At 35.0% G+C, this 13,659-nt stretch overlaps 1 protein-coding gene across 2 annotated transcripts in view; it reads left to right on the forward strand.

The window, feature by feature from the left end:
* LOC145694344 (uncharacterized) overlaps positions 1-13,659 on the forward strand; it is a 273,653-nt gene that overhangs the window by 213,713 nt on the left and 46,281 nt on the right. For both annotated transcript variants that reach the window (XM_081770471.1, XM_081770472.1), the window contains one exon: positions 9,695-9,898. In XM_081770471.1, coding sequence (XP_081626597.1) covers positions 9,695-9,898 — 204 coding nt within the window. The remainder of the gene's footprint in view (positions 1-9,694; positions 9,899-13,659) is intronic.

A 13,659-nucleotide genomic window follows, 5' to 3' on the forward strand; every position in this document is an offset into this window, starting at 1 on the left:
CACCACAGATATTTCTTTTAAATGCCGCAGAACAGTTTCTTAATAATAATAATCAGTCGAATTAGTTGGTATTTATTTTTAAAAAATGTCTCTATTCTTGTGGGATTTCGAGATATGACTACGTTATTTTAACAATTACAATCCCCCATCTTCCCACCTTTTCTTCCCTTTTAAGAGAAACATTTAAAAACGCTGAAAACATGTCTTTAACTATTTTAAATTAAAAACCTAAATACTAATTTTCATGCCTCTAACTTTAACGAATTTTGAGATATGGCCATTTATTTATAACATTGTAACCCCACACTTTTCCTTCCGCCTTTTTCTTTCTTTTTAGGGTAAATATCGAAAAATGACGAAACATATGCCTAATTATTTTAAATGAGAAGTCCATATACCAAACTTCATGTTTCTAACATTCAGAGATTCCTAGATATGACATTTCATGATAATAATTGCCACCTCTCTTCCCTCTTCCTCGTTGAATTTCCAAAAAATCCTGCCTTACTGGGACTTTACATCACAAATCCTATATCCTATCCAAATTTCAAGATTCTAGCTTAAGCGGTTTGGCCTGGGTGTTGATCAGTCAGCCAGAACTTTTCTTTTATATAGAGAGATTTATCTAGTCACGATTTTTATTAAGGAACAATGTAATGAATTTACGTACAATGGTTTCTATAGTTTCCTTTATCGTCTTGACATTTTTTTTAAAAAAAATAATAACTTACGAAAGAAAAAAAAGAATCTATTTGAGGTAGGGATCGTTTTCGTTATCAAGTGAGGCGCCCATCTTAATTAAATAAACATAAGTGGAAAGATGTTTTTATTAAAGAGGCTACTTGTCTTGGTGAGGATTACAACCTCCAAATGAACAGGTTAACCATTTGTATTCTTTGAATTTGTCGTTCATCTTTGACGAAAGAAAGAGAAATAAAAGTTCTTCTGGCTGGTAGTCTGGGTTTTTTCTCTTTTTTTGCTACCGGAAAATCCACTCCATTTGCATGCTGGGAGCTGTACGTCGTGCATGTTAACGCTAGCTTTGGAATTAGGTATGCGTGTTGTTTGGGTTGGAGGTGGAGGATGTATATTGTATTATTAATACCTTCGAAACACAGTTTCCAGCTTTGGTTTAAACTGGTATTTGTTATTAATATAAACATTCGAACCAGAAAGACTAGCAGCTAAGCATGTCAACCATTATTTCTCTCCGCTACAGCCTCAGTGGCGCCACGGGTGCTCTCTTAACATTTATGTCTTTACTACGGGAGATCTGAGTTCGATTTTTGGTAAAAATTCGCACACTGGTATTTGTTCTTTAAATGATGTCCCGCACCTTCTTCTTCATGTTCACCTCAAGCATAGGTTGGTGGACAACATGATTTTTTTAAAACTTTTCTCTCGCTTAGGAGAACTGTTTTATACTTTGATAAGGCCTCTTCTTCGTAACTGCATCGAGATATTCTATCCTTGGTCTTCCTCTTCCTGGTTTTCCTTCTACCTTTCCCTCTATCAGCACAGTGATCCAATCGGAGTGTCGAATAAAATGACCAAGCATGCTGTTTCTTCTTTTTCCTATTATCTTCATTATTTGTGGTCCTTCATGCACCAATTGCTATAAATAATTCGAATAACATACATGGTCGAAATTGAAGTACACTTTTCTCTAACGAGAAATATGAAACAAAATATTTAACCTTCCACGATTATGCCCCTTAGGCTAAGATAAGTGAATGATGACGGAAAAATTGGTGGGATGAGAAAGTTGGAGGAAACGGGAGTATCCCGAGAAAAACCTCGGACACGATGTTGTCCACCACAAACTTACTTGGGTGGGAATCAAACCAGGGACCCCACGCACCAGATGTAAGAGCTCTATCAGTGAACCACAGTGCTGCATTCTCTGTAACAAGAGTCAAGACAATTAGTACTAAATCTTTAAGTTTTACGTCCCATGGTTATGCCGGCTAGGCTAAAGGAGACGATGATGATGAGAAATGAATGATATGGTGGAATAAAGAAAGTTGGAGGAAACAGGAGAATTCCGAGAAAACCCATGCACATAGTGTTTGTCCACTACAAAGCTCACTTGGCGCGAGCGGGGATCTAACCAAGGACCCCATGCACCAGAGGTGAATGCTCTACCACTGAGCCACCGCGACCCCGCAGCACAATCAAATGTGTTTTATTTCTTACAGTGAAGTGCCATCCTCTTTCAGTAAAGGAAGGAAAAATTGGTAGAATCACTGTGAGGTTTTCATAATTGTGTCTTTTGTTCTTGTAAACAAGAAAAATGATCACGATTTTTGTATATGAGTCCTTAACATTGCTTTTGTATTTATTTTAAAACATCACACTGTGATTCCAAAAAGGTTTTTCAGAATGATGACCGCACAGATAGTGAGTCGTTTTCAGCTGTGTGTTTAAATCTTTGGAAAGTCGTAAATCGTTCTGTTCTCTCCGATTTGCAAGTTAAGCTCCATCGCCGCCAGACGATTCTCCGTTAATTCAACGGAGTGCGAAAGCTCTTTTGGACCATGTACACTTGTTTGACTGGAAAGGAATAAATTTCTAAAAAAGAGACCTGTGTTGTTTTTTCCATATTCGGGGGAAAAGGGGAAGTTAGCCTTAACGGGACTACAGCACGTGGAACAGGATGTTCACGCTTGCCGCGAACATCGCACCCAGAGATTAATGTCGAAGCAGGTACATTGCACTTCTTAAAAAAAAAAAAAAAAAAAAAAAAAAAAAAAAAATCCTTCATATGTTTTAGCTTCTGAGTTCAACACAATAGGAGATACGAACAGAAGTTACGTTTCACTTGAATTTCTTGTTCTTTCTAGTTACAGTGACTCAACTGATTGCATTATACAGGGTGTTTCAAAACAACACCGACAACGTTTGGGAAGTGAGTCCTGACACCAAGATAAGACAAAAAGTATAGACCAACCTGGATGTAGAAATCCGTCATTTCGGAGATATAGGCTGCAAAAAAAAAAAAAAAAAAAAAAAACTTTAAGGATCCATAGCTCCAATACTATGAGACCTGACGTAATCGGGTCAAGACTTCACTGAGGAACTAGTATATACCCTATTCAAATATTCATGTTTCAGAAGCCTGTGATACTTCCGTAATAATATTTATAGAGGTAGTTGGTGAGTACTTTAAGTTATATATCCATAGCCAAACTTCCTCCATAAAAATTGTTATGTGAGTACCGCAGGATTGTGAAACTTGGATATTTGGATAGCGCACATACTAATTGCTAAGTGAAGTCTTGATCCGACTACGGTAAGTCCCATAGTTTTGGAGCTATGAACCTTTAAAGTTCATTTCTTCATGTTTTCGGCAGCCTATAACTCCGAAAGGAAGCGTTTGTTCACCCAGGTTGGTCTATACTTTTTGTCTTATTTTGGTGTCAGGGATCACCTCCCAAACTTTGTCGGTGTGGTTTTGAAACACCCTGTATATAACTTCGTACTTGTGATGTTCTTGCCTCTAAAAACTGGCCTACCATTCTAACAGTTTTTTTTTTTTTTTAAATAAATATTGGTCAAATACTAAGAAAATTTCATTAATTTCTTCTGTTTACCAAGCAAAAAGCACCAAATCGTTAAACTAAGAACAGGCCACGTGTCTAGCAATTATGACAACTTCAAATACATTAACTGTTTACTTTGTACCGACGCTACAGATTCTAAGTGTCTCCCTCCTCCCATTTTCTTCAATTTGTTTTTGCTTTTTCTATCTCTTTTCGTAAATTTATGTTTCGAATTTTCATTTTCTTTTCTTTAGAATTAATTAATCACTAAATTACTTCAAACGGATTTGCGAACGATATCGCGCTATTGATAGACAGTGAGAAAAGTTAGAGGCAGGTGTAAATGGAATGCAACAAGCAATTAGCAATACATTTAATAAATGAACATCAACAATAGCAAGACAGTGCACAAAAAATAAAAGCCAAAGTAAAACCAAGATGGAAATTGAAGATTACTTGATGAAAAAGATGATTTTTTTAAGGGAGTAACCTAACAAGCAATAATAGATTCAAAGAGGTCTGAAATAGAAAATAGCTCAGGTGAAGAAGACATTTGAAAAAAAAGAAAAAGAGGAAGAAGCTTCTAACCTGAAATATCGATATAGAGCTTAAGAAAATACTAATGAAAGAATATGTATGGAATGTGGGGTTGTGTGGATATGGAGCAAACATTCTAGGAGAAGAAAAAGAGCAACTTCTAAACGAAAAAATCAGCATAGAAGTGAAGAAAAGCCTGATGAAAGGGTATATATTGGATGTGGCATTGTATGGATGTGAGGCATTAAATCTAGAACAAGATAAAAAGAAACTTCTAACCGGAAACATCGACATAAAACTGAAGAAAATGTTTATGAAAACCTACGTATGGTGTGTGACGTGATGTAGATATAAGGCATGGATTCTAAGGGTAGAAAATCAAAAGCTTCTAACCGGAAACGACAACATAGAACTGAAGAAAAGGCTCACGAAAGCATATGTATGGAGTATGGTATTGTATGGATGAGAGCCATGGACTCTAGGAGAAGAAAAACAACAGCTTCTAACTGGAAACATCGGCATAGGGCTGAAGAAAAAGCTGATGAAAACATATGTATGGAATGTGGAGTGGTACGGTATGAGGCAAAGTTCTAGGAGAAGAGAAAAAACAGAGAATGAAAAGCCTTTACAGATGTATGTTGGAAATTAGATGGTATCAAATGAAACAAAGTTAGATGTGTATGAAGATAAAAGCGCTCCCCTAAAAAATTTTGTTGGTTTTGACAATTCACTCACCAAGTAGATACGAGCTCCCTCTATAAGATCATTAGAAAAAAATTCACACATCTACCAAATCAAGGGACCATCGTGGCCTGAAAAACGAGCAACTTGTTAGAAGTATCTTTTCAGATAGTTACAAGTAGTACTGGTAACAGGTAACATACATTCTGGAAAATACTATACTTGAACTACTTGCAGTGTTACATTTATTATAAATATTAATACCAAGTATACAAAACAGGAACACCTTAAGAAAAGTCAACATTTAAAAATTATATACCTCTATTTCTTCAATTTATTCAAACCCGCATTATGCGATTATAAAACATTCCTAACAAATTTTAACCCTACATTAAAATAATAATAAGCGTTTACGTTTAACTAAATACGGAATATGAAATTAAACCAGTTGAAAATGCTCCAAGAGCATTGCCAAAACGAACTTTAATTGTTCTATGTACTTTATTATTATACTTATTAAACAATTATTGTAATATAACTATTTACAATTTCCTTGAGTACTAAATTTTCTCCATGTTTTCTTTAAGAGTTCTGTTAAAACGTTCTATGATATGTTGTTTTACGAAGACACATGCTCAAACTAGAAGGCTCAAAATTGAAAAATATTCAAAATATCAGCTCTCTATGACTTACGGTTCCCGAGATATGGCTCTTTAAATCTCCTGAAATCCGAACTTTTTTGGCCGATATCTGGGGAATGGTGGCCAGTTGGCCACCGGTTACTATTTGGTACCAAAATGTTCACCATCCTCTTAGGTATTGATCAACTCCAATATGATCTGTCTATGACTTACGGTTCCCGAGATATGGCTAATTAAATCTCCCGAAATCCGAACTCTTTTGGCCAATATCTGGGGGACGGTGGCCAGTTGGCCAGTGGCCACTGGTCACTATTTGGTACCAAATGTATTGATTAACACCAACATGATCTCTCTATGACTTACGGTTCCCTACATATGGCTCCTTAGATCTTCGGAAATTGATACTTTTTTTTTTTTTTTGGCCAATATCTCAGGAACGGTAAGAGTGACGCGAAAAATTCCATCACCTCTTTGAGATAGTTTTTGATGCTCTATCAAATGGAGGGCGCAAAATTAAAAAAAAAAAAAAAAAAAAAAGTCGCAAATCACACACACACACACACAGAGAATTCAGTAACGCACTTTATAAGTTCGTTCAATATAACAAAAACAAATTGTAAATAAATTCCATATTTATATAATTTCTAGAATTTACACTTGTGCACAATATTTAAACTTGTCGGTATTTGGAACACAATAATAATAATAATACAAAATAAAATAAAATAGTTCGTTTACAGTGACCATCTTAGCAACGGCTCATGCTAAGTATTTGAAACGACAATTAGTGTGTTTGTGTATTGAAAAGAGCAACCCACAACTTCTCCTAATGTAGCGACCTGATTTCCCAACATTGCTGACTGTCCAACATTGTGTTGAAAAATTAATTACACAAAAAAGTGTTGTGTGTGGACGGTAAACGCGTGCCCGGTGAAGCGTTATGAGCGATGGAGCGTAACTGATGAATATTACCAGTGTAACGCGGATATTTTTGTAACATGTTCTCAATAACGGAATATGAATATTACAAAGCACTTTATTCATTTTTTTTTATTTGAAGGGACACTGACCTGATGGTTCGTAAATCAAAGTGGGTTGTCTGACTCACGTACGAGCAGATTCATTATAGATATGTGTCTTCATTTCATTCTGTATTAAACGCGTTTGATAAAATGTTGGCAGGAGAATCTAAAGTGACCTTAACGGAACTAAATTTGATGATATATGATAAACAAGTCTTTAAGTAAGGAATGTCCTGAGATTGAACGTATTTTATTCACAAATTTTCATATATCTTGTAAATAAAATTTGTTTTAATACGTAAAATGCGATTTAAAATTTTATAATGTTGTTTCGGTAATATATTAAAAGACTTCATCAGAAACATCATCAGAATACTTCCATATATACATGTATGAGAGAAAGTCTAATTTACGGGGATAAGTAAAAAAAATATCCGCAATTTTGACATAATTCTACTTACACTGTTCATATTGGCTTGTTTCCTCTTTTATTTTATTGTTATACTGTTGTGGTGATGCTATGAAAGTCTGATCCTAATTCCTCCATTAGTCTTCCTTTTGTTGCAGATAGATCATAGCCGCTCCATTAGAAGTTTGCACCAAAGAGGAACAACGAGCAGTGATCTGACTTTTTTGTGGTCGGAAAGTGTATCAGGGGCCGCAATCCATGAGAGACTTTCGCCACAATACGGGAACAGTGTCTTGCCGCCACGGAGTGTCTACGAATGGATTGAAAAATTCAGAAAGGGTCGGTCAAGTGTTATGCTCGTGTACGTGACATGATTTTGTTAGACAGATGAGGGACTATTAATGAAGTGGCACATCGTCTGGAAATTAGTCAGGGTTCCTGATACACCTTCTGACTACAAAAACCGGATCACTGTGCCTTGTTCCTCTTTGGTGCAAACCTGTAATGGAGCAGCCATGATCTATCTGCAACAAAAGGAAGACAAATGGAGGAATTAGGATCAAACTTTCATAGCATGACCACAGCACCATAATAATAAAACAAACGAGGACAGAGGTCCGTAGTGTGAACAATGAAAGAAAAGTTACGGCTACATTGCGGATAATTTTTGACTTACTCTCGTATATATATATATATATATATATATATATATATATATATATATATATATATATATATATATATATGGTGTTTCAAAATAACCCCGACGTTTGGGAGGTGATTCTTGACACCAAGATAAAACAAAAAGTATAGACCAACCTAGGTGCACAAATGCTTAGTTTCGGAGTTATAGGCTGCCGAAAACATGAAAAAATGAACTTTACATAGTGTCCGTAATTACCCCTAAATATGGCCCAATCTAGCTTTGGAACATGCATAACATAAATAAAAGTAGAATCTGACACGAGCAATCATTTATTGTTACTTAATTTGGGTTACTGTTTCGGCAAGATTACACTGCCTTCATCAATGATAATATGTCTGATGAAGGCACAGATATTTGCCGAAACTGTACCAGCTCAGTAACAATAAATGATTGCTCGTGTCAGATTCTATTTTTATTTAAATAATTATGCTTATTATAATTATAATAACATCTGAATATATATGTATATTAATTAATTGGACGTCATCGATTGCTTGTAAAGCTTAACAACAATAAAATTATTAATTCTATTCTCTTCCATTTCTTACCAAGAACTGATTTTGACCGCTGTCACTGAAGAATAATTAGTATTTGTGGACTATAAACCCAAGCATTAATTCTTGATGATTAAAAACGATGAAAATTAATATTCTGAAATAAAATCTTTTGATTTTACGTCCGACGATTATACTCTGTACCCTAGAGAAAATGAATAATTAATTAAAGTGAATGGTTGTGGAAAAATTGGTGGGGGTGGGATAAGAATGGGGGAGGAAACGGTGAGAAAACCCACGAAAACAGTGTTGTCCATCACAAACTCATATGACCTGGGATGAAACCAGAGCCCTCTTGCACCAGCGGTAAGCGCCCTATCACTGAACCTCTGTACAGTGTTCGTAGGTTTCTTTAACCCTTTTAATCCCAGTGTTCCCAAATGGGAAAAATTTATTTTTTATCAATTTTTGTCTGTGGATTATTTGTTGTGGATTTATTTCGTCTTTTACAATAAGGACCTGTTACCAGTCCCTCTGCTACTACTAAAATCCTCTTGAGCTCCTCTGCGGCTAAGCGGTTAGCGTACGCGCCTTTGGCGTGGGGTTCGATTCCCAGCAGGAGCTCATGTGGTTCGGATTTCACGTTAATCGGTCGGTCCACGTCTCATATAGCCTCGCTACTCAAAGGGACGATAAACTAAAAATCAATAAAATCAACAACACTAAAATCCTCAAAATATATTAAATGATGTCAGAATCAATAAATTTAGAAGGAATTAAGAAATTCTGAAACAAAAATAATTTGGGATTAAATGGGTTAAGAAAATTTCCCTAGATTAGCTCAAAATTTTCCCTTTTCTTATCAAATTTTTCCCAGTTTATTGACTGTCCAATTCCTATGACAAAAACTATGTGATAACATTAATTTAGTTCTATTAAAGGAAGCACCAACCACACATACACACACACACACACACACACAGAGAGAGAGAGAGAGAGAGAGAGACATAGTATCGCTATTGTTTTAGTTCATTTCTGAAGAACAAAGAAAAATTTAAACATTTATATTAGTCAACCAGTCTGCGCGAAAATTTCCCTGGATTTCCAGCTGCTACCAAAGAAAATAAAAGTACCTTTTCACTTTTCTTTTTCTTTTTTTCTTTTTCTTTTCTGCTACATTTGCCTACGAAATTTTCCTAAATTAGGGAAATTCCTCTCAAAGTACTAACACTGCCTCCAATTACTAAAATAAATCAATAGTTTTGAAAACGTCGTAAGTTAGAAAAGTACACTAATGAAAAACAAACAACAAAAAAACTGTTTAATTTTTGAAAAATCCTACTAGACATGAAACGATTGACCATTGTTTGAAAAAGTAGACTTTTCTTGTCAGTGTACGAAATGAACAACTTATGTGGACCAATTGATAACAACAAAAAGTGTACTTAATGTAAACTCGTCATTTTCTGACTCATGACCTTTTCAAAACTACTGATTCAAATGTACATTGTATTCTGTATATATGAGTTATATTATACTGCATTTCTGACTCATTTAGAACTAGAATAAACCACACTTATCTACCTGATTCAATGAAATAATTCTTTTGCCGTAATTTTACTTTGACTGTTGTTCTGATATTTATTAATTTTTCTATTTCAGGTGGTTGACTCTCGCCACTGCAGCATGGGCAACGGTGCCGTGGAGAAGCGTCACCAACAGATGGAGGTTTTCCAGGCGCAGCTTCCCGGTGGCTCTGTGCAAGTCGTCAGAACACAGAGAAGATGGCAGCAGAATTTTGGTCAAAGTTTAAGCACTTCCACCGACGATAGTAAAGTGAATGGGACCACGCAACATAAACAAACAGTAAGTTTGTTTTACTCTAGTTTTACGTCCGACGGTTTTGCCCTCTAGGTTAAAGGAGACGATGAATACTACAGAGGCAGCTTTTGAGGGAAGTAAAACCGGTAAAAATTATCGCTACCAGGTACGGAAATTTTAGCGATTGATGCGATTTCCCTCAAGAACCGCCACTGTAATCATAAAAGATCTTACATAAGACCTGAAGGAAGTTTGAACTTGTGAGAGACAAATTTTGCTATTGTCATCCTAATGCTTCGTTATTGTTCATATTGATATATATACATACTGATGTACATATTGATGGACATACGCGTAGCATTGCGTACCCTATCCCTTTATTACCAATAGATTGAAAATGAACATAGAACTGGAATATTTGTGCGCCGCACTAAACACGAAGCTCCTCTCCATTCCATCTGTTTAGATTTCATTCATTTTTGGGTTTCTTATATCAATGAAGTTACAAATTGGTTCGGTTGCATTTAGTAGAATTACATACAGCAATATGGTTTATGTAATACTCTTTACAAATTTGATATGATTTCATCTACAGGATAAAATAAACCTCTAATACAATATTTCAGATCTCATGTCAGCGGGAAGATGGTTATACACAGTGGCGGCGATTGGACGTTACAAGTGGGGGGGGGGGCAAGATATGATCTGAATATGTGTATATCAATGTTAGTGTTCCTGGTTAATTCTAACACTTTGTTTGACGAAAGGTTGTATAACTAATAGGATACTATCTTTTCCAGTTAAAATACCGTATATCGTGTTTCATATTTAATTAAGTAAATTGACAAGAGCAACGCACATAGGTACTAACCCTTGATTCCTTGCTCATGAACATCTTAAAATTCTGTCTGGAAAATTGTGTGATCAGATTATTTAATAACATATTTGTAAAACAAATAAATAGAAAGGATATTATTAATCATACTAATGAATGATGAGGCTTTATTTATAGAAGTTGTATTGAAACTGGGGATTAATGAACAACTTACATTTTTAATTCCACACTTGCCATTAAATGTATGCAATTACTCTTAGAAAATGAAAGACAGTAAATACTACAAGCATATGCTACGACGCAATTGTAATAGTAATTCCTTTGAATTGCAATTAAAACGCAATTCCTGTAGTTGTCTTAACTCCACGGGAAGACAAATAACCAATACACACTTACGCAACGACAAATATTATATGGTACCATTTCTATAAACTAGTAATATATGAAAAAACTTTACATTTCCAAATGAAACTATATACATTAACCATTTTAAATTATGACTTTTTAAAGGTAAATTATTGAATTTCAGTCAATCAGCTACAGCGTCATCCCTTTTTATCCTAGGATCATGGTTAGTACCTCATTCCCTTCAGAATAGAACAACCTTTCAAACGGTTCCATTTACGTTTTCCTATCATATCCCTAAGGCGGGAAATTTTGAGGGAAATCTGTTTTTTTTCTGATTTTTTTTTAAACTTTGATTCCCTCTGGACCCCCTTTGTTAACGCACAGATCTCAAAATCAACTAAAAAAACTACGAAGGGATGTACTAAATGTGTATAAAAAATTTCAAGCTTCTATTTTAAAAACGTGCGGGAAAGTGCGGGACGTACGTGCGTGCGGGAAAATGTTTACCAATGAGCTAAGAACATTCCCACAATGCCCCAGATGACCCGGATGTAATATAAAATTTTCCTGAGACATCACTATTTATCCTATTATCATTGTTCGTACATCATTCCCTTCAGAATAAAACATACTTTCAAACGGTACCACTCACATGTCTCCATCGTGTACCTGAGGTGGGAAAATCATGAAAAAATGGATTACTTGTATAAAAAATATTCCTTCTTTGTACTTTTCTCCCCCTCTGTACCCCCTTGTTTTAACGCAGAGATCTGAAACAAATCTGAAAAATACTAAGGCGTGTACTAAATGTGTGTGCAAAATTTCAATCTTCTAGGAGCAAAAGTAAGCTTTGCAAAAAGTAATAAAAAAATCATAACAAAAAATATCTTTTTAGTTATGACGTCATCACACTACGTCTCGACGCAAAAAGGCGTGAAAGCATATGTAACGTGTTCTATAATGCCTCCAGTCTTGAGAAAAAACGGAAGTAAAAAGCTTTTTTGGTACTTTTTTTAAAACGAATAATGAAGATTCTAGCCTATCCCTGAAAAATATATGATATGATTTAAAAGAGTTAAGTGGTCACTTCAAAAAAGTGGGGGGGGGGGCAACTGCCCCCCTAATCGCCGCCCATGGTTATACATTATGTTTTGAGAAGTTACAGAAAGTTAAAGGATATATATATATATATCCTTTATATCTTGTGTATATAAACGATATATATTCACAGAGTATTACAAAATAACGCTGACAACGTTTAGGAGATGATTCCTGACACCAAGATAAGACAAAAAGGAGAGACCAACTTGAGTGCACAAATGCTTCCTTTCGGAGTTATAGGCTGAAAAAAACATGAAAAAAAAATTAACATTAAAGGTCCATAACTCCAATACTATGGGACTTACCGTAGTCGGGTCAAGACTTCACTTTGGAACTAGTATGTGCCCTATCCAAATATCCAAGTTTCACAATCCTGAGGTACTTCCGCAACAATTTTTATAGAGGGAGTTGGTGAGTACTTCAAATTATATCCCCGTAGCCGAACTCCCTCTACAAAAATTGCTTCATGAGTACCTTAGGATTTGGAGCTATGGACCTTTAAAGTTCATATTTTCATGTTTTCCGCAGCCTATAACTCCGAAGGAGCATTTGTACACCCAGGTTGGTCTATACTTTTTGTCTTATTTTGGTGTCAGGGATCACCTTCCAAACTTTGTCGGTGTTGTTTTGAAACACCCTGTATCTATGCATGGCACTTTTAATATCCTTAGTTGCTTGAACAGCTCACATTTTTCCAGAGAACTAGAGTGTGTGATAACTCTTATCACCAGTTTACCACTTTTTTAAAACTTAATTGAGCTCGGATGTGGTTCCTCAGAACACAATGCCATATATTGTATTTAAATAGAATAAGAACTAGTATAGCAATACAGGATAGATTGCTATATATTCTAATTGTATATATTGCTGTAGTTAGTTTATTACAGATGGCTTTTATAAATTATGTTCATGATATTTATTTTATCAAAAGTTATATCTAGAAATTTTCTTGATTGTACATATTCATGATTTTTATTGTTTGTTGTGATGCTATGTTGGTGATATATAACCTGTCTACCACAATTGAAAAAAAAATAATTTTATTTGAGTTCAGGATTAATTTGTTTTTATAGAACCAGTTTCCCAATTGCCTAGAATTAATATTAATTTTCTTTGAAGTTCGACTTTACGTGTGTCTGATAGTCTATCGTCTGTATAAAATGTAAAGCCCTCTTCGGTAATGCTAGAGTGAAGATAGTTTATACACACTAGAAGTCCATATCTAAAAGAACTCCCAATTTCATTTGCTATTACTGACCCTACACTATTTTACCCAACTACTATATTTTAAAAATATGTCGCCTGGTAAACTAATATTTAGAAAATTACACATATTTGATTTTAATTAAAACTAAAATCTGACAAAGTTAAATTACTTTTAATAAATAATAGTGTTACAGATTCGGCAATGATACATTGCCGAAAAAGTAACATTATTATTTGTGTTAATAGTGTTACAGTTTCGACAATGCTTTCATCAGGTACATTGAAGGCAATAATACATTGCCGAAACCATAGTGTT

The sequence above is a fragment of the Thermobia domestica genome, chromosome 9 (genome assembly GCF_964235325.1).
Source record: "Thermobia domestica chromosome 9, izTheDome1.hap1.1, whole genome shotgun sequence".
Taxonomy (NCBI): Eukaryota; Metazoa; Arthropoda; class Insecta; order Zygentoma; family Lepismatidae; genus Thermobia; species Thermobia domestica.